Here is a 22,021-nt window from a genome sequence, read left to right as displayed (position 1 = left end):
GACGGCTTGTGATAGTGGGGCCAAGGCTGAATGGCGCGGACGACTTGGCATAGTGGGGCCAAGGGTGAATGGCGCGGACGGCTTGGCATAGTGGGGCCAAGGCTGAATGGTGTGGACGGCTTGGCATAGTGCGGCCAAGGCTGAATGGTGCGGAAGGTCTTGGCATAGTGGGGCCAAGGCTGAATGGTGCGTACGGCTTTGCATAGTGGTGCGGCTGGCATGGTTGGTATGCCTTGGCGCGAAGATGTGACTGGCATGGTTGGCATGCCTAGGCGCGAAGATGTGGCTGGCATGGTTTGCCATCGTCACAGTGGTGCGGCTGGCATTGTTGGCATGCCTTGGCGCGAAGATGTGGCTGGCATGGTTTTCCATTGGCACAATGGTGCGGCTGGCATGCCTTGGCGTGGTAGCATGAGAATTAGGGTTTCGCATGGATGATGTTAGTCAATATTAAGGGTTTTGCCGTGGAACATGACTCATGTAAAAAAAAGGTACCCCGGTAATTCTTACGTAGGCATGCTGATTGATTCAATAAATGTGCTAATGGTCATAGTGACGTCATGTCGGATGTACAGTTTTACGATTTTAACCCTAAACTAAAAACCACCATCAACACCTGGTCGTCACCATCTTCCGAAGTTGGAACAGGAACGTCGTGAAACAGCAAATCCCACTCAAGTCTCTCATTTGCATTCACTCTCCTCTTGAAATTACATTTCCGACTCCCATTGACAATCAGCTCGGCAATTGGAGATTCCTTGTCTCTTGTTGCTTTGTAGACAACCGGAAAGTATCTTGCAAAAAACCCCTTTGCATCCATTTATCCTTCCAAACCCGAATATCCCTTCCGTTTCTCACTGTAAAGACAGCCAAATCATGAATAGCATGGACCAAATTAACAACATTCTTCCACTGACTCCGGCACTGTAGATTATTATCAATATCCGGCATTAACAATTTGTTGTTCCTCTTAAATTTTTGGTTCACAATCTTCCTCCATAGACTATGTTTGTTTCTTAAGAATCTCCAAATCCACTTAACTGATGGAGATTTATTGGTAATCTTAAGATTTTTTACACCTAGACCTCCATTCTTTATAGGCAAACTAACCTTTTTTCAAGAAACCCATACAAGCTTTCTTCTTCCTTCCACTGCACCCCATAAAAAATTTCGCATAATCTTCACATTTGCTTTTCCACACTCACCGGAAAATGAAATAAAGACAAGTAATAAATAGGTAAGTTTGCGAGACAACTTTTAGTTAGGACAAGTCTACCTGCTTTGTTTAGGGTTCTTTTCTTCCAAGTTGTCAACCTCTGCTTCATTCTTGTCAAAACGTACTCCCATACTGTAGTACTATGCCAATGTTCACCTATTGGCATTCCTAAGTATTTGAAAGGCAACTTCTCTGTCTTACATCCAAGCTCTTTTGAAAACGCCTCAATCACCGCTTCGGCTCCCACACTAATCATGGTACTTTTATCCAAATTTAACTTCATTCCTGTAATGTATTCAAAAACCTCCAAGATGATAAAAAGTTTGCTCACTTCTTCTACACTTGCGTCTAAGAAAATAAGAGTATCATTCGCGAATTGGAGGTGCGAAATAATTGTACCATTCTCCACAACTTGAAAACCAGTAAGTTGTCCTCGTTCTACAACATCATTTATCAACTTGAAAAGAACCTCCATAACTAATAAGAAGAAATAAGGTGATTAAGGGTCACCTTGTCTAAGTCCTTTACTTGGTTTGAATTTCTCCGTAGAGCTGTCATTAACCAAAACAGAAAGAAGTGAAGAAGTTACGCACCATTTGATCCAAGAAATCCATTTAACACCAAATTCATGCTTCTCAAGAATCAGAAATAAGGAATGCCAATTAACATTGTCGAAAGCCTTCTCCATATCAAGCTTACAAAGAAATCCAGGTTTCTTAGCCTTCAATATCTACTGTCAACATACTCGTTGGCAATAAGAACCCCATTGAGAATTTGTTTTTCGTGAATGAAAGCATCTTGAAAGTCTGAAATTAAATCCGGCATCATCTTCTTGAACCTGACAGCGAGCAACTTGGATAAGATCTTGTATACACTGCCAATGAGACTTAGCGGTCGAAAGTCTTTTGGGGTACAAGAATCTTCTTTCTTCGGTATTAAGGTGATAAAAGAGCAATTAAAATGCCAATCTATGGAACCGAAGTGGTGTAAATCCTTAAAGAGATTCATGAAATCTTCTTTAATCACACTCCAATATCTCTTGAAAAATTAAGCCGTAAATCCATTCGGTCCTGGAACCTTATTACAACCCAATTTCCTTGCAACATCCCATACCTCCGTTTCTGTAAACTCTCGCTCAAGGAGGTATTTATCTTCCTCTTTGTTTTTTGGAAAGCTAAGATTCTCCATGCAAGAATTTACCTCGTCCTGTTGAGAGAAAAATTGATGTAAAAACTTTGTAATTCTTCCTTGATAACGTTTTGATCAAAACAGTCATCCCCTCTGACTTGAAATTTAGCAATTGTATTACGTTTTCTTCTTGCAGTGGAAATGTTGTGAAAGTATCTTGTATTTGAATCTCCCCATTTGAATTCGTTTTGCTTAGCCCTTAGCTGCCATTTCCTCACCTCCATAGTTTCAATACCTCTCAACTTAACTTTGCAATGAATTCTTTCTTCTAACTGTTGCCTCGACAAAGCACCATCTTCTTCTAATAAATTCAGTTTATGTACCCTGCCAGTGAGGGCATCTTTTTCTTTCTTTACCCGCCTTTCTGCAGAGCTTATTGTCTCAATTGGAATCATCAGATCGTTCCTCCTTTTTGTCTTATTTGCTTTCGCTGCCACTTCCTTTTCCTTAGTATTTCTAGACAACTGAATTTCCAATTCTTCTCCCTGCCACTTATATATCTTGATAATAATTCCATCCTCTTCCCATATCACTGGCTTCTGAATACGGTTCTATTCTGCATGCCCAACTGCATAACTGCAATTAGCTTGTTAACTTCGTCAATCTTCATATTTATAAAATCCATGAGGCCGATTCTTACTTGGTACATGATATCCACTTGACTTAGCTTCCCAAGATTTTGGTTACTATACATTTGTCGAAAATATATAACTAATATATGTAAGTTTTTCTTTTTTCCTTTTTTTCTTCTTTTTTTTTTTTTTTGAACATGGTGGATTGTTAAATGCAAAACCAATTATTAGCGACGCGAACAAAACAAAGAACATAGAAAAATTGCCCCACAAAGAGGGGAGATGTGAAGGCCAAAAATATGCAAGTTCAAAGACCCCACAATTTTCCTTCTCTAAGATCATCCACAGTGGACGAGTATAACCAAAAATTTGGGATGAGATCGTAACACAGTGGGACGGAGTAAAGATCAAATCCCAACCAAAGATCAAATTGCAGACCAAATATGGTCGCGACCAAATCCCAAATTCTAATATAGTCGGGCGTAAATTTAAAGTACGCTTGTTGCTGGGCGTAAATTTAAAGTACGCTTGTTAACGGGCGGAGATTTAAATTACGCCCGATGAAAATTCAAATTAAATAAAAAAGAAAAAGAATGAGGCGGACTTTTAAAGTCCGCCTGATGAAAGTTACGAAAAAATGGGGAGGACTTTTAAAGTCCGCCTGATGAAAGTTACAAAAAATATAAATGGGGCGGACTTTTAAGGTCCGCCTGATGAAAGTGTAAAATGGGGCGCAGCCATAACAGTCCGCCTGACGAAATTTTAATCATGTACCGTTGCGTCATAACACGGACTAAACCCAAAATTTGGTCTTTTTTTTGATCTTTGATCTTTGGTTTTGATCGCACCACTGCAGTTGCTCTAAAGTAAAGGGCAATACCCCATTAAGAGCAATTTCTGGAAATCAATCTAAAAAAGAAATCAGTGTTTCTATACGAATCATGGAAAAAACACCAAGAAAAAACCGCCTCTTACATTACTTCCAGAATTTTGCGGTCCCAGTAGGCCCCGCCTCTAGGAGTTTAGTAGGGGCCACATATAATGAGTCAGTCGGGTTTTTTTTTATGTGGTTTTTTCACTCGGTTCATCATGACTTTCTGAAAACAAATATGCTTTTGGGTAGTTGTTGATCTTCTAACTAAAACTAGGCTATCCTATGGAGATGCATCATCTTACGTACCCATCATGCAGTTAAGAGAATGTCAAACTTTTAACAGATTTGAGATTTTTGTATCAAATGAGATTTTTGTATCAAAATTTGTTAGGCGTATCCAAATTTGTACTTAATTTTCAGAAAATTGAGTGCTGAACCGATGTATCAAGGTTTCTGCAACTTCATTGTATATTCATGACCACCTAAGTTTTGTGTGGGACCAATCCAAGTCCACCCGAGACTAATAAATGTAAAAATCTATTTAACCTAACTGGATCTCGTCTAAAATCTGACTTACGGCTACCGGAAAATGCCGTAGAATAGTCTCGGTTAGATTGAGCGGTACTAGCTCCTCTCCTAACAATGCCAGGGATGGCACGACTAGTTATTCGCCTCACCTGACTACCCAGAAGTAACCAATTGCATGTTGAGAGACTCATTTCTCTTTGAAACTTCAAAATTTGCACACTCAAAAAACAATATAACCATCTGATGAAATGCCTTGCAAAATGTTCCTAAATCCGAATGACTAAATTTGTCAAACCTTGTTGCAAAATAAAGTTCATTAGGCCCATCAGAAAATTTAAGTGGAAACTATTTCAGTGTTTACATTCCTACTTGCACTATCAATTAAACCCAACAAGAATATAAGCACGAAACCTCTCGGTGTGTTAATTTGTAATACAGGCAGAATTTTACGATGAGGTAATTTCGTGAAAGACCCGGTCAATGATCGAGTATGGATGCACGGATATATCCGGTCCATACTAAGACCGAGTCTTATGGTTGTTCTTAGGGCGAATTAAAAAACAGTCCTACTATTAAGATCCGGCTTGCAAAACGGTCATAGTGTTACAAACCATTTACAAAGTAGTCGTACTTCCGTTGTAACACGGTTAAGTCGATGGGCCCCACAAAATCAGAGTAAAATGGACTGGTGCATTTACTAATTTATCCTTAGCCTAACTACACTACATCTGTTACCTTAGATCATTTTTATATCACATCTCAAGAACTATTTCGACGGATAAGATTAATCACAACTAAACAAATCCTATTACAGTTAGGGTTTTCATCTCCTCTTCATTTTTTTTGCCGCCTCTATTTCTATTCTTCAAGCTCTGCAAAAATGGCGATTGAGTGAAGAATGAGAGATTTCGAGTGAGTTTCATCATCAACAGTGAGGTTTTCTTCACATAGTTCGTGTTAGGGTTTGATTTGATGCTTACTTAAACTGAGAAAGAGATGGAGATAATGATTGAATTCGGATCGAGAAGAAGATGGTAGAGAAATTAATGTTTCTGGTAAGATAATTGATGGGTTGTATGAATTAATGGTCTGAGTGAATGGTTGCAGCTGAGTTAATGAGATTGCAGAATGGTTGCAGAATGGTTGCGGGAGCAACAATAGATGGTTGCGGGAGCAACAATAGATGAATGTTTAGGACAGTGGGTTTCTCTAATTCATAGTTACAGGGAAGAATGAACTGGTGTTGTTGGTGGTGAAACTGTGGCTGAAATGGTGAATGGCTAGCCCTGTGAGTTTAGAGAAGTTGCTGATGGTGGTGCTGTGTAGAAGAAGATGGAGCTAGGGATTGTGTGTGCGCTGAATTGCAGGGGAGAATTTGCATGTGAGCTGAACTGCAATGCGAAGTAACTGAAACTTAATGGTGACTGATGCGGTGCTTTGTGTTGGCGAAGCTGTAGATAAAAGAGCTTGGTTGTCTGTAATGGAGTTGTGATACAAGGCTGAAGTCTGGTGATGCTGAGATGGATGGGGACTCCAATGTGCAATTGGATGGGTTTGCCAGTGATTGTGTTATAAAGTGGTTTATGAATCTGGTGATGGAGATGGAGTTGCAATACAAATGAATGTGAAGCTGGTGCTAGTATGTAAAGATGGGTGATGTGTTGCAGTTGAGGACAAGAGCAAGGTCTGGATTGCAGTGGTGATGGTTGCAGCTGAGTTGAAGTCTTAACGCAGCTAAGCTTGATGTTGCTATGAGATGGAAGTGTTGTTTTAGTGAGTTGCAGTATGTTTGAGATTCTTGTGGTGTTTACTGATAGATGGAAGGGATATAGAGAAGCAGAGTTGCATTACAGGGAAGTTGCAAGATGAACGCAAATGGCTCAGGCCTTGGCAATTAGACTAGTCAGCCTGAGCAATCTGCTAGGGTCTGGTTACAAAATTGTTGCCACGTCAGCAAGTTGCCAACACGTTAGCGAGATGTCCACCACGTCAGCGATGGGTTAACTGTGGTTAACATTTGGTTGAGTTAAGAGTAAGGGTATTTTGGGACAACTAACCCCGTTTTTCTGGAAAACTGTTATGTCGGACCAAGTAGGATCAATTTGTAACCAATTTACAAAAGGATGATCATTTTGTAACCGAATTACAGAAAGTATGACCATTTTTGTAAATGGCCCTTGTTCTTATGTATCAACCTTCGCTACCAAAGAGCTCACTGTGAAGATTAGACTTGAGTCTTGCGGCTGTGAAGCTGTGAAGGCAAAAGCGCCAAATGGTAACAGTTCAACAGCGAGATGGTTTAGCACCGAGAAAACTTGGGAAAATGCATAATGGTTTCATGCTTGACTTAACGCGAAACTAGTTAGCGTCTGATGAAAAATGTATGTAGGGAAGCACGGTTCTCATTTCTGCCCCTCTCTTCATCTTTAATTTTAATTTTTAAAACCGAAAATTGTATGTGAAATTCCTTGCAAATTGTTCCTAAAATATCAAACCTCAAAATAAGAACGATTTTTTTGGGACCATGATTTTTTTGGGGACCATGATTTTATTTTGGGTAAAGACATTAGAAGTAAATCTAGGTCACCCCTTATCTATATATTTATATTAATACCTAAATTACCCTCCTGATTAATTTTGGGTGATGATTAGTTAGTGTTAATAATAGTTAGTGTAATGATTAGTGAGATGATTAATTTAAAGATAATTAGTGAGATTAAAAAATCAGATGGTTTTTTTTTAAAGAAGTCGAATTATTGAGAGAGTAAAGTTAGAGAAGATGAAGAAGGAAAACATGAAAAACGATGGATTTTACAGACCACAACCGGAGGAAGGGTATTTGGGTACCCAGGTAGGCTTCAAACTTAGATAATGTTGGTTGAATTGCTCTAAACTTTCAAAAAAAATGAAATTTTTTACGTAGATTTGGACCAGTTCGGTTACCATATGTCAAGAACATGTAACCAAACACACCTGAAAGTGTAGTTCGGTTACGTTTTCCAAACACGCAGGTTACCGAACTTGCTCGTTAATGGAGGTTTTGGTCGTACAGTGTAATGTTCGGTTACCTAGGATAAAATGGTAGGTAACCGAACTTTGAACTTAACAATTTATTTGGGTACATCTTGTGTTAGAAGTTCGGTTGGTTCGCAAACTTCAACATATTTTGTGAATCAACCGAACTGGGCTTATATATGCATATATGCAATTAGGCAAACGTTCGGTTACTACGAAATTTATTTCTTGGAGAATTAGGTAGAGTTCGGTTATGAAGTTTCAAAGGTAGAGTTCGGTTATAAAGAAAACTTAACAATTTTGCGAACGAACCGAACTTGTGGACTTCTCATTATTTTCGTAAGCTAAAGTTCGGTGATATCCTTATTTTGCGAAAGAACCGAACTTATGGACTTGTGTTGTTCTAATACAAGGAGTTCGGTTAAAAGTATTTTTTGCGAATCAATCGAACTCTGAGTTCGGTTAAGAAAAAATTAATTCTTGATAACCGAACTTTTCTCTGGAAAAAAAAACCTCCATTAAACCTCTCTGCAACTTCCATTTTCAACTCATTTTAATGATTACTTCTCATTTATTCAACCAAAAACGAATGACAAGTAATGGGTTTGTGAGAATATCTTTGTTAATGTTTTAAATTAAGCTATATATATAAAGTGGTGGTGGTGGTTGGTGGTAATCGGAGGTGGTGGTGGTAATCGGTGGTTGGTGGTGGTGATAATCGGAGGTGGCGGTGGTGGTAATCGGTGGTGGTGGGCGGTGGTGGTAATCGGTGGTTGGTGGTGGTGATAATCGGAGGTGGTGGTGGTGGTAATCGGCGATGGTGGGAGGAGGTGGTGGTTATATATATATATATATATATATATGTAGGTGGTTATTGGGTTGGTTTTAAATTAAATTAGGTTAAGGGTAGGTTAGTCATTTCAATGCTTTAGGACACCCCTTATAACTATAGTGTAGGTGGCTTAATAGGACCATGGTCCCCCAAAAAAACCATGGCCCCAAAAAAATCGTTCCAAAATAATGTCTATCAGGCCCATTGCCAAATTAAAGAGGAAGATATTTTATTGCACTTTCAGACCCAGCAAGGATATAAATTCTTGTCTTGGGGCATACTCAAAAAATTTGAGGCATACAAATTAATTATTATACATAGTGGGGATGATAAGGGTTATTTATAGGTAGTAAATTACTTAGATATCCTTGAATATTTTAAATCACAAAAATACTTTTTTTTATTAATTAGAAACCTAATTTAAAATCTTAAAATCATAAACTTAGTTACCACAAAATTAATATTATTTTCTTTATCTTGTCTTCCCAAAAAAACTTATTTGTGAAATACCGATTTCAAATCGCGTTCAATTGATTAAACTTTGATCGGCGATTAAACATAGCAACAAATGATTTACACGAAGAATTGTAATCACTTTAATTGTTCATATAACCCGCAAACTGAACAAGAAGAAATCAAATCGAGTAAGGTTATGTGGTAAGTATTTCCTATAATCCCATGTATTATTTTCTAGTGTTTGATTTATTTGTTAGGTTTAAACCGAAAAATTCAGGGTGTTATGACATTATAGAGAAAACTTTGGCGGCAAATTGAAATGAATTATCAACCGAATTGCTCATTGTTCTCCATTTTGAAAGTGTTGATGACAACTTTGGATGATAATTAAACAATGAAATGGTTGCGGAACACTTTGTTAAAAAATACACTAAGTTCGGTTGTTCAATTTTTTATCTGAATCAGCCGAACCTAAATTCATCAGTTACAGAATAAAGTTCGGCTGATAACTTGTCAGCTGAACCTATGTTTTTTGAAAATATACCTAGGTTCGGCTGAAATTTTTGAGCTTAAATCTCGAGCATAACTCTTTGCAGCCAAAGTTTCAATTTGCAGCCAAAGTTTTCTCTATAATGTCAATCGAAACCTTAATTATCAGCCAAACTTGTCGTTTTTTTACTGCAGATGTAAATCGAAATCTTAATTCCTTCTCTTGTCCTTATTCCTTCAACCGTTTTCAGTTTCTGAGCACTCTAAGAATAGATGATCTACAATTTCTATTTCCTGCTTGCACAAAGGGCAATTAGTGTCCACATTATGCAAAAGTCAAAGCAATCATACGCCTAACACGAAAGCATCCATGCAAGCGTTTCCATGGAATATGTAAATTTTTGGAGGAAGTAGCATTTTCCAGAGTGGAACCCACGGAAAATTTGATGGTCCATTAGCAGAATAAGTACCTGCATCAACATCTTTATATGCACTTTTAACTGAAAAAGTACCATTCTCAACTGGTTTCCAAACTAACCTATCCTCACCATTGACATGAATTGTAATCTTACGAATTTTATTAACAATATGAGGATCAAACAGAGTTTAGACATAAATATAGAATTGATCCACTGTTTTCATATTATTAGACATAAATCTAGAATTCAGAAGATGGGAAATGGTTGGAAGCCAAATGTCCTTTCAGATATCGATGCTCTGGCCATTCACGACCTCCCAACAGTAGTGTTTCCTAATAATTTCTAATATTCTCCTTTTCAAACCGAACTACTATTATCAATACTAACATGTAAAGGATTATGGTCTGGAAAGTACTTAGGCTTAAGATCCTAACTCACTCAGCATTAGTTTCAGCACGCATTCTCTAGGCAAGTTTTTCCAAAAGAACAGTATTTAATTCAGCCTTTTTCTTAATATTAAGACCTCATAGGGGTTTAGATTTAGCTAAAAATTCCCGATTCTTAACAAACAAACCTTTACCACCTTGTTTCTTATTCCACCAAAAATTCCTTTGAATACCATCAAGCTTATATGTAAGCTTCTTTGATATTAGAAACACAACTAAGTGATGTGAAGCTAATAAACCTAGGACAGACTGAACCATTACAGTTCTTATAGGTTGGTTCATATGTCCACCTTTCCAGCTACTAGCCTTTCCTAAAATTTATCATGTAAATGACCAAATGTTTCCATTTTACTTTGTTAAATTAAATGACTGAATGAGAACTCCTAGATATTTATCCTTGAGACCTAAGGTCTTAATATTTAGAATATCAACTATTTTCCTCTTAACATTATTATCCATTTTAGGACTAAGAACCATACCAGATTTGTCCAAATTGATAGACTGTCCATTGACCTTACTGAAGTTTTTAATGATGCTATCCAACTATCTTCCTAGCTCCTTCAAGAAAAGCCTTAGCAAAAATCAGACAGTCATCTGCAAAAAAGAAATGACTAATAGTTAGGCTATTAATATTTACCTTGATACCTTGAAAAAGTATATCATCTTTAGCCTTAATCATAAGTCTTAGTAAACAATACATAAAACTTATAAATAAATAGGGGGACAAGAGATCTTCATGTCTAAGACCCCTTAGGATGGAAAAATTCACCTGGTGATCCATTAAGCAACACAGAAGCAGAGACAATAGTTATGCATTCAAGAATCACCATTCATTATGAAAACCCAATCTTCTAAGAATTTCTATCAAAAAAAAACCCTCATTCTATCATATATAATTTGACTGCCATTAAGTTTTTTTTTGCATTAAATTTTCTCATGTATCAACAATTTCATCAGCAATTACTATATTATCAGTAATTTGTCTAGAAATTAAGAAACCAGCTTGATAAGGACTAATAAATTTGTGTGTAACTGCCTTAGGTCTATTAGCAATGAGTTCACTAAAAATCTTATAAGACATATTACTTAAATGTGCCTAAAGTCATGCGGTTTTTTAGGTGTACTGTTTTAGGAATCAAGCTTATAAAACTGTGATTTAGTTGCTTCATCATATGCTTAAATGAAAGAAAGACTGAACCATCTTAACAGTATCATCACCAACCACAAGTCACATTCTCTGGTAAAAACTAGGAGCATAACCATCTGGACCTGAAGAGGTCCAAGGTTGCATTTGGAACACAACATTTCTAACCTCCCCGACATTAAGAATCCTAATATGCATATCATCCTCCTCCCGAGTATTCCAAGGTATTATATCACACGGAATATCATTAGGATTAGGTAGATTGGTGGAGTTATTAATACTAGAAAAATGATTCTTAAGATTAGTGGAAATACATTTTCTATCAGTTAGCCAAACACCAACTAAAGAGACTCGATCTGAGTTCTTCTCTTCTTATACTAAACTTTGTCATGTATTTAGTATTCCTATTACCAAAAGTTGAGCCATTTTTTCCTTGGCTCTTTGCATATAGGAGTCATGCCGGCTTTGATACCAACAATCAAGTTTTGATTCAAGTACTTTAATTCTATTACTAGTACTATTGACATTACTAGATTCACCCAGATTATTGATTTGAGACTGCACATCTCTAATTTGAGTTTGAAAGCTTCCAAACTTATTGCGGTTCCAATCCTTAAGGATGTTTAACATGTTTCAGAAATGTAATAAACCTAAAAGCGTTGATACTTTTTCATTAGTTACCCAATTGGGTTTTAATCAGGTCAACAGAAGACACATCAAGAAACCAACATTTATTAAATCCGTAAGGTTTACTAGTATCACTTATATCTCTATCACAAACTAACAGGATGGGACAATAGTCATTTCCATAAGGGATAAGATGACAAACCGCTCCATAAGGAAAATATGTAAAGCAATCATCTTTACAAACAATAGTGCTACGATGACCATGAAAGAAACTGGGAGAAATCAGGTGGCACTAATAGGGATGGGCCCACCGTGTTCGGTTTCTCCCACGTGGTGGGACCCACTCCTATTAGTGCCACGGGATTTCTTCCGGTTTCTTACACATTTTCGCCATTACAAATAACCCCTGCCCAATCTTTCTAGAATCAAATTTTGGTTCTCCCCTTTTATTTGACCATTTTTATTTGAACAAGTATATAAGGATTTCTTATGGAAGGAATCCACGAAGATCCAAATTATTTAGGTGCTCATTTGTAGCATCTATAGGTCAGACATGACGAGGAACATTTCTTCCTAATTTATCCTCTTTTCTAGTTATGAAATTGACATCACCCGCAATCACCCGAGGACAACTAAACAATCACCCAAGGACAACTAAGAGTCTCTCCAATAGGATGTGTGTGAAGGAAAAAATCCTAATCCACGTAGGATCCACAACAATACTTATAAAAAATAATTTCCAACCTATTGATGTCAAAATAATGTGGCAAGAAAAAAATTAGACATCCTCTAAGTGAATCTCTAGTTTTAGACTGACTTAGAGGATGCCTTCCCATCCTAGTCACACTTTTATTAATAAAAGTCATTAAAAATAAAAACGAAAGGATTTTTAACCAATTATATGCCTACAAATAAGTAAACAAATAATAGAAACTGTATGGAAACAAATAATAGAAACTGTATGGGTTACAACAAAAAACTTTATTTTTTCCAAATATTTAGGATTTTATGATCAAATGATGTCTTAAAAGTGATGCCACATATGAAATATTCACATTCACCATTGGAGAAGCTCTAAACACCATTGGAGAAGCTCTAAATGCACCAGCTAGTCTATACAGAAAGTCCCATTGATCTTGTATGTCAACACTATTCAGAGCACCATACATGAGAACTATTAAAGATTTACTACTTTTGGCATCAATTTGAGAATGACAAACAATGAAATATGAACTTTGTAGTAGCATCTACAATATCTAGCTGAATGCCATCTTTCCATAAGAGAAAAATTCCTCCTGAAGCACCTATAAGGTTAACAAAACAGTAGTTCATAGGCCCTAAGTTTAGAGTATCTCATATCATTTTTCTGTCATTGTTTTTGGTTCCCAACATTTCATATTAATGACTGATTCTGTCCAAAAGCAACAACCAACAAGTACTAAGGAGTGCGATGAATTAACATGATCCGAAAACAAGAAGCCACTATAATCCTATGAGCGTCCGCTAAAACCTGTGAAGCCGCTAGTACTGCTACTCATGGGCCGATTAACGGAACTCTCACTGTCAGCTACCGAAACGCCACCATGTATGTCTCCCAGAGCTCCTCCAGCTGGCTCTAGTGGTGGCGCTGCTGGCTGTAGTCGTAACTCTGGTTGTGGCTGCACCTGTAACTGTAGCTGCGGCTGTAACTGTAGCTGTGGTACTCCTCCTCCTCCCAAAGCAGCGCGAGTGCGAAAGCAATAGAACCAGACTCCACATCCAACTGCTATGGCGCATAAAGCTATCGCAGTGCCAATCCCTGGTAGACAATCCATGATGTACCTCATCTGGTATCTCATGGGGTCCCCTAGTAAAAGACGGAAAAGGTACAATCAATTCCTACAAAAGTTAAATAACAATCTAAGTTTTGACAAAGCAATGCTCTGAGATCAAGTATCAGAAATTATAATCTTATCATATTTGAGAGCGAGCCACGCCCGCGCAAGAGTCGATCTCGAAGCGAGTCTGGTTAGCAGACTAGATCTCAAATGGTGCTCCATTGAAATTAGCATTTAAACATGTGATCATGCTGGATTTGAGAGTGAGTGTAGTATGAGACTCTGTGGTATGAGACTCTATCTCCGATAGAATCCAGCTAATTTTTATTAGCTGCCCTCTACTAGTGATGCAAACCTAAATTTAAAGTTAAATACAACTTTTACTTTTACCATATCCCCATTGCATATGGTATAATAATTTTTGTTGTAGTTTCCAAGACCGTAAGGTTTCTGTTCTATCCTTTTGCCATCGCCAGACAAGGTGCAAACTACCAAGTCAAGGTACCGGGACAGACCGTCCAATTAAACTACCTAGAAACCATGTGGATACATGATGGGTGGCCCCCGCACCACCAGGAAAAACAGGAGGCCCCATTTCGGGTTTTGGTTGGGTCTACAAGGTTCTGGTAGTGTCCATTCGGACGGTTCATCAAAGATTTTTAAAATAGTTATACAATAATCTACAACATGTTCGTGTACCAGAAACAAAAGTGCTTCTGTTTTACAATTATTTTTCTTTTAAGATATCTTATAAAAGGGTTATATTTTACTGCCTTATTGAGATATCTGATCATGCTTTCGGGAAGTGAGAAAAGGGCTTTCTAACTATGATGTCTTCACAAAGCAAGTCTAGTGAGATACATAGGTGCTACATTGGATCGTAGACAGATCCCTGGCTGTCAAGTCAATAGTTAGTGACGTTTTGAATTTGGTCAAGCTATTGACCCTTTTGCAAAACTTAAACATAAACAGAAAACCCTTTAATAAAAACTTTAAATATATGCAAGGAAAAAAATATCACATATCATTTTCATAAGGTAGTTTAGTAAAAATATAAACGGTAAACCAATTTTTGGTTAGTCTATGCTTTTTTTGCATCAAGAGCATATTTGACAACTCAGACACTAATTAGGTTATAAACATGCGATCCATTACAGACACTAATTAGGTTATAAACATGCGACCCATTACAGAACTTCTCAAAAACAAATTTTTTCTTTTCATAAGTCGTTCAAAATGTGTATATAGAACTATAGCAGAAACTAAAGAACAAGTGAAAACAAATCAGTTTTCTATGGTAAAACACAAAATCGCTTTTGCCATTCCGGGAAAAAAGTAATTTTTGCGGCTTGGAATGATTTCAAAATTTTCCTTGCTTCAAGCTGTCCAATGAACCATAATCGAAACTTGAGAAAAAGCAATGCTTTTTTTGGTTGAATGTTTGAAGTTAAATGATCCCTTGACTTGGCATAAAGAAACGAAAACTCAGGTTTTCGCAAAAGAAAAATCGCATACTGGGGACGCTTTGGCCATGCTAAATATTGTCTGCTAAATCCCAACTAAAAATTTAGTGTTTGGATTCCATGTGGATCTACTAAAAATTATTTGTTCCCATGATAATTATAACCTAGAATTATACAGCATGGTTTGGTTTTCTATGTAATTAATAGGTCAACATTACCTTTTCTTCTCTCCAAGTTGGTGAATTCTGATTACTTTCGCCATTATGCCAACTAGTATTCTGTGTGTTAAATGTAAAACCGAATTAGCGGGCATTCGTATAATTCTATCTAAGAATACTCGAATAGAAAGCAATAATTTAGACATGTTATGCCCAATAAAGAACAGAAGCAACCCTAAAAAGAACATTACATCCCCCATAATAACAATGCTAAATGTAACTACTGATATTTAAGTCTTTAATCAAGCAACTTTTTGGATAATACTGTTGAGCAACATTATCTACTGAATTAAAGCAAATTTTCTGTCCCGATGACAATTGTACCCTGGTGATAAGACTTATGTTTGATAATTGTACCCTAGTGATTAATCTGTTAACTTCAACAAGGAAATACAGGCTATGATCTCCTTCTGACCTAGGATTAACATTTAAATTACAGAATAAAAATGCCGAATATTTAATTCAATTTAACAGAGTTAGAATTCAGTTTATCTGAATACAGACGATTGCTTACATGATCAACCGAACCGGCCGCCACGATGAAGCTCATGACCATGAAAATGATGAACAATTGAAACCTAAAAACACCGAAAACAACAAACTGATAATCCTGAGTACCTCATTTCTTCTAATGTCTATTAACCAAAATCCCAAGGAGAAAGCAGATGTGAGTACCTCATTTCTTTTCTTCACTCTCAAGTTAATGCAGATCCCAGTACCTGAACTGAAAATCAAAATAGTTTCTAATTTAGCATCCAATTATAACACTATCGAGCAAATAAAATTAACAAGTTACTCAATAAACACAAAATCACACAGTTACAAATTAAAATAGATGCTCCTACTAATCCCTTGAAGTCATTTTCATATGTGCAAATCAAAAGCACTGAACAGGTAGTCTCCATAAACCAATGAACTACAGATTTCTTATTGAAAGATTTGTTTGATTTCAAACCCCAAATTTTCCATGTAAAATACTACTAAACATACTCAAAATCATACTTAACTAGTGTGAAAATCAGGAGGAACAAACTATGAATCAAACTAAACAAACTCTGAATTCCAAGCAACAGTAGCACACCAACTCAGAATCAACAAGAGAATAGGGAGAAACAAACATACTCAGTATGCTAACAAAATCAAAGCCTAAAACGTGCAAAAATTCGAGTAAATCAAAGAATCAAAAGTTTCTTACACTTGAAAATCAAGATCTCTGAGCAAACAGCACTTCTTCCTCCTTAAAACACAAACAGATCTAAACTATTGATGATGGTGATGATAGAGAGAGTGAGAAAGAGTGAGTGAAGAAAGAGTGAATGGGTTCCTAGAATTCAAATTAATTCTAAGAAAGAGTAGTTCAGATACAAACATCAAACATCCCTTTTCATCTTTCCGTTTTTGGAAACCATTAAGATTGTGATGGGTTCCCTGCCTGATCCATCTCCCACATAAATCACTACGTTTAGCAGGAAAATCAATCGAGAAGGACATCTTGTAGCCAGAAATGCCTAAATTCCCCTAAATCAAAAACCAAATTCAAAAAAGAACAAAGATGCACTGGATTTTGATTTTGGGGAATTTACACTTTCGAAGTTAAGTACAATGGAGAAACTAGCAAGAATACAGAATATAGCAAAAAGATCTCTCTTCAGGAAAAAAAAAAAAAAACGAAAATGATTAATTGACCGAAGAAAGAAGAATCGAAAGTGCTTCGTGTGAGTGTGTGGTGGGCCCACTCCTCCCGCACCACCATCTCAATGCATTGCACGATCAACTGTGGCTATCCGATTGCACTCGGTGCAAATCGCGGTACAAAATCTCGGTCCGTCTAACATCACTCAAAAAAAAAAAAAGCAATGAGGCACGTTTTAAGGAAGACACGTACAACGGTACAAACACCCTAAACTTTAAGGGGTGTGTGACCAAGATTGAGAAACCCGTTTCAATAATAAGGGGAAGTAACTACTGTATATAATAATGCATTTAACCCAATGTAGAGACTGCCACCGATTTGGTCCCATAACCAGCGTTAACAGAAAACCGGCTCCGGTTTGGTTTTTGAAAACAATCCTGTTAAAGTGGCGGTATGTTCCATTGGAGGACCGACAAGGGTGATAGCAATGTCCCTCTTATTGGTTAGGGGATGTCTTATAGGGATGTAAATTGATCAGATTACCCTACTCCTATTTTTAACCTAATGGAATCAGAAAAATCAAAACAGTTTTTTTTTTTATTTTTTTCATCTTCTCTTCTCTTCTCCTCTCCTCCTCCATTAAAATTGAAATTTTCATCGTCCTCGATTAATCAGCGATTTGAAAAATTGATAATCGTTGATTCAAAACTATATTTCCAAAAGATCCAGTTAGGGTTTTGTTTATTGTGTTTGATTTAAGTTAGTTTTGTATCAAAAATTATGGTTTTGGATCAAAATTGAAATTAAAATTTCTGTGTTGCATGTGAGTTACAGTTGGTAATAACTCCAATTGGAACCGTAACTATAGATTTGGGTTGATGTTACGGTTCATTTAACTCAAATACCAATCGTAAGTTCTTGATTTTGAGATAAAATATTCAGTTACGAATTTTTTTCCAAACGTAGTCTCGTTACTTAAGTTACGAACCGTAAGTTGTCCTGGATGTTTTATTTTCTTTTTACATACGGTTTGTAATTGCATCACTGTTACCAACCGTATTTGAGATACGACTTGTAACTCAAATAACCCTACCAACCGTAGGTTAATTACGGTTGATCTCGATTCATTAGTTACCAACCGTAATTTGTTATGGTTGCTATATGTTGTCATTCTACCAACTGTAACTGGTATTACGATTGGGTTTTCCCCAAATTGAACCAGTTACGGTTGGTATTCGATAATTTTGGAACCGTAACTGAGAGTTACGGTTGGTAACGAGCTAAATTCCAACCGTAAGTTCTTCTGAAATTTTAAAAATTTCGATTTTTTTACGTATTTTAGATAATTTTGAGTTAATGGGAACTAATTTAGAGATTCACCCATCTCAAATTTGTCACCGGAATCACTCATTTTGGTTGAGTGAATCAAAATCTAGGGTTTCACAAAAATGTCTTTTTTCTTCTCCTCACAACTTTTTTTTCAACTCTAAAAATCTGATTTTAGAGTTATTATAAGTGAAAATTAATTATCAACACTAATCTTGATTATCAACACTAATCTTGATTATTAATAATAAGCGTTAATTGATCATTTCCATATTTTTTTTTGATAAAGGTGGCATGAATTACCATGTAAAGACCCTTTTTGTCTTATTAGATTACCGCCCCTCTAATAAATCATGCCGCCACTTTAACAGGATTGTTTGAAAAGGGAAACCTTGAACTCTTGCCGTCCTAGTGCCTCAATCGGCAACAAAGGTTAAAAAGTTGAACCGATATCTACTGCTAAGATACAGAGTATTTATATAACTCAAAATTTCACCTCAATCCAAAAGTTCACTCATTGTCTCCGTAAATTTACTGTGTGCCGTTACGTTTCTCTTTTATAGTCAAGGTCAGGAAAGTAATTGAAAGTCTGATATACTCTTGTCAGGGGTACCCACTCACTTTCTATGACTGAAATGAAGATGAAGATCAACAAGATATATTAAAAGAACGAACGGCTACCTTTCTGTCGCATGATCTTAAATTCTTAGACCGGTTCCTATGGCAAATGGCTAAACATGCCAGCTGGCCTGGTAAATTGGACGAATCATTATGGGAGAAAACATAAGTGGTCGAGTCTCCACCGAACGGTTGAGAAAAGACCGACCGATCTTAAAAAGACCGCTAGCAGTCGAGTTTCGAACGTTACGGTCCAGTCTCAGCCGCTAACGGTCTCTTTAAAACCGGTCGGTTATTAAATAGTGAAATAACGACTATTCCCCCCCCCCCATGTTTCCCTATAAATTCATCTCATTCAATTCAATTTAATCACACCTAATTTTCTCATTAACTCTATCTTACTCATTCTTTTGTACCTTAATCATATATTTAATTTTTTTTCCAACTCTTTTGTACTTTAATCATCTTACGAGTGCGTATTCATATGGATCGATTTGAAGAACAACAACGAATATTCTTTCAGGCGTTGAATCAAATTGATGATGAGTCAGATGAAGATAGAAAACTAACCAACAACTTGATGCATCTATATTCATCGGGGAAAATACCTAGAGATCCAGAGCCAAGAGAAGTCTTCACAAGAAGATATACGTACCGGGGTCGGGATGAATGGCACGAGAAGCTGATGCACGATTATTTTCTTCCTGAATGTGTGTTCTCTGATGAAAATTTCCAAGGACGATTCCGCATGCCCAGACATTTGGTGCTAAAGATTATTGGTGAGCTTTGTGAGGTAGAACCTCAATTTAATTATCAGTATGCTGCACTGAATATTAGGGGTCATAGCACTGAACAAAAAGTTACTTCGGCTTTGAGGATTTTAGGATATGGCAGACCTCCATATTCTAATGATGAGTACCTTCGCATTGGCAAAACAACTGCATACAAGTATCTTGCGTTGTTTTGCAAAACAATGATTAATCATTTTGGTCCTACCTATTTACGAAAACCAACTGATGCAGATGTTAGAGAAATATTAAACATGAATTAGGAATGTAGGATCAGAATCTCGCAATGACAATGTTTCAGCGAAATTATCAATGACACAACACAACAGCGTCGCAGAACAATTTCAGAAATGATAACGTCAGCTAAGATCACAAAAAAGATATGATAGTCCTGCGAAAATTAGAGAGTTTGCGAAATTAACATTTGTAAGGTTGCGAGAATGTCGCAGACCATACCCGAAAATAAAGGACAGATTAGCTGTCATCCACTATGTGTTTCCTTATAAATAGTCGTTCGAGTTGTAAAGAAAGAGAGATCTTTTTTGAGTAAGAAATAAGTGAATAGGAGAGATCATTCTTGATTTTTTTTATCTTTTCTTGTAAAAACATTCAAAGATTGATCAATAAAATTAAGAGTGTAAACCTAAAAATGAGTTGATTAACAATGAAATCATATGAGGGGTGTAGTGTAGGATTTCCTGCAACTAGATAATGGCGCTAGAAACAGGGAATCGAAGATGGAAAATTGAAGATTGTTGTTGAGAATATTCAAATAAAGAAAGTGATTAATAAATCAGTGAATCAGTTAGAAGAAAGATGAATAGAATTAATGAAGATGACAAAAAATTGGAGTGTAATATGATAACAAAAACGATGATTAATGAATTCCATGAAAACATCAAAGGAAGAATACATAAACGAAATTTTGAAGGAAGGAAAGTTATGGCGGTAGAAAAGACATCACCCTTGAAAGATTGGCAAAGGCAAAAAATTACATTCATGGCGGCAGAAATACCAAAAGAAAATTTGAATCACACATCTCCGTTGTTTATCACAGTTCCTATTACGCGAAAAGAGAAGGAGACAACGACAAAATCCACAGGAGAATGGATATTGAACAGAACATTAATCTATGCAGGAAGTTCAGTGGATATAATATTTTATCACGCATTCCGGGGAATGGGATTTAAAGATGAAGAAATGTCCAGTTCAACATATTTTGTTCACGGCTTTGGAAAATCCACAACAAAACCTAAAAGAGAGATAGTGGTACGAATTCCACTTGGAGAAATCGAAACACATGTAACGTTGTGCATGGTGGATATGGAATCGCCATATAATATGCTATTAGGAAGACCATGGATACATGCGATAAAAGCTGTGGTATCAACGTTGCATCAATGTATTAAATTCCCCACACCAAATGGAATAGGTGAAATCAGAGGAGATGTTGACAATGCGAAATTATGTCATCAGATTGAAGTAAAGCATTATGAAGGACAAGCAAAAAAGAAACAATTTCGCAGAAAGTTGGCAAAGGAAGCAAAGAAAGAAGAAGAATTTAAAGTATATATGATAAGGGCAAAAGAAGGCAAACCCAGCAAAATTTCGGAAGAAGGAGAAGGAGAAGGACCTATGAAAACAATAAAAGAACCAACACCAATGGGAGAACCTAAACCCAGTTACACTGCTGCAGAACCAACAAAAGAAATAAATATTGAAACTATAGAGGAACCTCTAATATTGAGAATTGGAACCAAAATGGATATGGAAGAAGAAAGAACTGTTAACTTGTTGCGAGAATATAAAGATGTTTTCGCAGGAAGCATGGATGAGATACCAGGAATAGATCCATCAATTGCATGCCACAAGTTGCAACAAGTTAACAGTTCTCATTCCCAAATAGAAGAAGAACTACAGAAAATGCTTGAGGCGGGAATCATAAGAGAAGCTAAATACCCAGAATGGATAGCGAATATGGTCATTGTCCCAAAGAAAAACAAAGGAATCAGGATTTTCATAGATTTCACTGATTTAAACAAAACTTTCCCCAAAGATAGTTTTTCGTTACCAGATATTCCTCAAATGGTGGAATCCGCAGCGGGAAATGATAGGGTATCGTCTTTAGATGGATACAAAGGCTATAACCAAATCCCTCTCGCTGAAGAAGATCAAGAACATACTGCTTTCTTTGCCCCTAGAGGTTTATATTGTTACACGAAAATGCCATTTGGTTTGCGAAACGCAGGAGCGACATACCAAAGAATGGTAGAGAAGGTGTAAGCAAAATGGATACATAAAACATTAGAAGTATACGTGGATGATGGTGGGCCCGGAGATGTGTAAAATTAA

General features: G+C 36.7%; 3 protein-coding genes across 4 annotated transcripts; all 3 read right to left on the bottom strand.

Moving 5' to 3' along the window:
* Positions 1–735: 735 nt before the first annotated feature.
* LOC113352325 lies at positions 736–1,691 on the bottom strand. Its single transcript, XM_026596157.1, has 3 exons — positions 1,277–1,691; positions 1,111–1,179; positions 736–857 (listed from the first exon to the last, which is right to left on the bottom strand). Exons 1-3 carry the CDS (start codon positions 1,689–1,691, stop codon positions 736–738), a joined length of 606 nt encoding a protein of 201 aa, XP_026451942.1.
* Positions 1,692–1,715: 24 nt separating this feature from the next.
* Positions 1,716–2,799, bottom strand: LOC113352323. The gene is made up of 3 exons (XM_026596156.1): positions 2,623–2,799; positions 2,330–2,422; positions 1,716–1,946 (listed from the first exon to the last, which is right to left on the bottom strand). The coding sequence occupies exons 1-3, from the start codon at positions 2,797–2,799 to the stop codon at positions 1,716–1,718; spliced, it is 501 nt and encodes a 166-aa protein (XP_026451941.1).
* Positions 2,800–12,830: 10,031 nt separating this feature from the next.
* Positions 12,831–16,940, bottom strand: LOC113349544. 2 transcript variants are annotated; one of them, XR_003360250.1, is made up of 5 exons: positions 16,500–16,940; positions 15,980–16,028; positions 15,819–15,882; positions 15,305–15,364; positions 12,831–13,652 (listed from the first exon to the last, which is right to left on the bottom strand). XR_003360250.1 is itself a non-coding variant. In XM_026593517.1 (5 exons), the coding sequence occupies exons 2-5, from the start codon at positions 15,982–15,984 to the stop codon at positions 13,370–13,372; spliced, it is 444 nt and encodes a 147-aa protein (XP_026449302.1). In that variant the 5' UTR covers positions 15,985–16,028; positions 16,500–16,940; the 3' UTR covers positions 12,831–13,369. The 2 variants fall into 2 exon arrangements, 1 of the variants encoding a protein (XP_026449302.1); XM_026593517.1 differs by having other exon boundaries at positions 12,831–13,684.
* Positions 16,941–22,021: the final 5,081 nt, after the last annotated feature.

This window comes from Papaver somniferum, chromosome 2, assembly GCF_003573695.1.
Source record: "Papaver somniferum cultivar HN1 chromosome 2, ASM357369v1, whole genome shotgun sequence".
Lineage (NCBI taxonomy): Eukaryota > Viridiplantae > Streptophyta > Magnoliopsida > Ranunculales > Papaveraceae > Papaver > Papaver somniferum.
This window is presented reverse-complemented; position numbering and strand designations above follow the sequence as displayed.

What these genes read in the sequence shown, in the direction of transcription:
- LOC113352325 (XM_026596157.1), bottom strand. Translation starts at nt 1,691, where the DNA reads ATGGAGGTTCTTTTCAAGTTGATAAATGATGTTGTAGAACGAGGACAA. An exon ending in AAGAACCCTAAACAAAGCAG is followed by an intron (nt 1,180 to 1,276) that starts GTAGACTTGTCC and finishes GCAAATGTGAAG; the next exon opens with ATTATGCGAAATTTTTTATG. An exon ending in TATGGGTTTCTTGAAAAAAG is followed by an intron (nt 858 to 1,110) that starts GTTAGTTTGCCT and finishes CTGTCTTTACAG; the next exon opens with TGAGAAACGGAAGGGATATT.
- LOC113352323 (XM_026596156.1), bottom strand. Translation starts at nt 2,799, where the DNA reads ATGATTCCAATTGAGACAATAAGCTCTGCAGAAAGGCGGGTAAAGAAA. An exon ending in GAGGTATTGAAACTATGGAG is followed by an intron (nt 2,423 to 2,622) that starts GTGAGGAAATGG and finishes TTCTCTCAACAG; the next exon opens with GACGAGGTAAATTCTTGCAT. An exon ending in GAGAGTTTACAGAAACGGAG is followed by an intron (nt 1,947 to 2,329) that starts GTATGGGATGTT and finishes TGTTGACAGTAG; the next exon opens with ATATTGAAGGCTAAGAAACC.
- LOC113349544 (XM_026593517.1), bottom strand. An exon ending in CGGCCGGTTCGGTTGATCAT is followed by an intron (nt 15,365 to 15,818) that starts GTAAGCAATCGT and finishes TTTAACACACAG; the next exon opens with AATACTAGTTGGCATAATGG. An exon ending in CAACTTGGAGAGAAGAAAAG is followed by an intron (nt 13,685 to 15,304) that starts GTAATGTTGACC and finishes TAACTTTTGTAG; the next exon opens with GAATTGATTGTACCTTTTCC.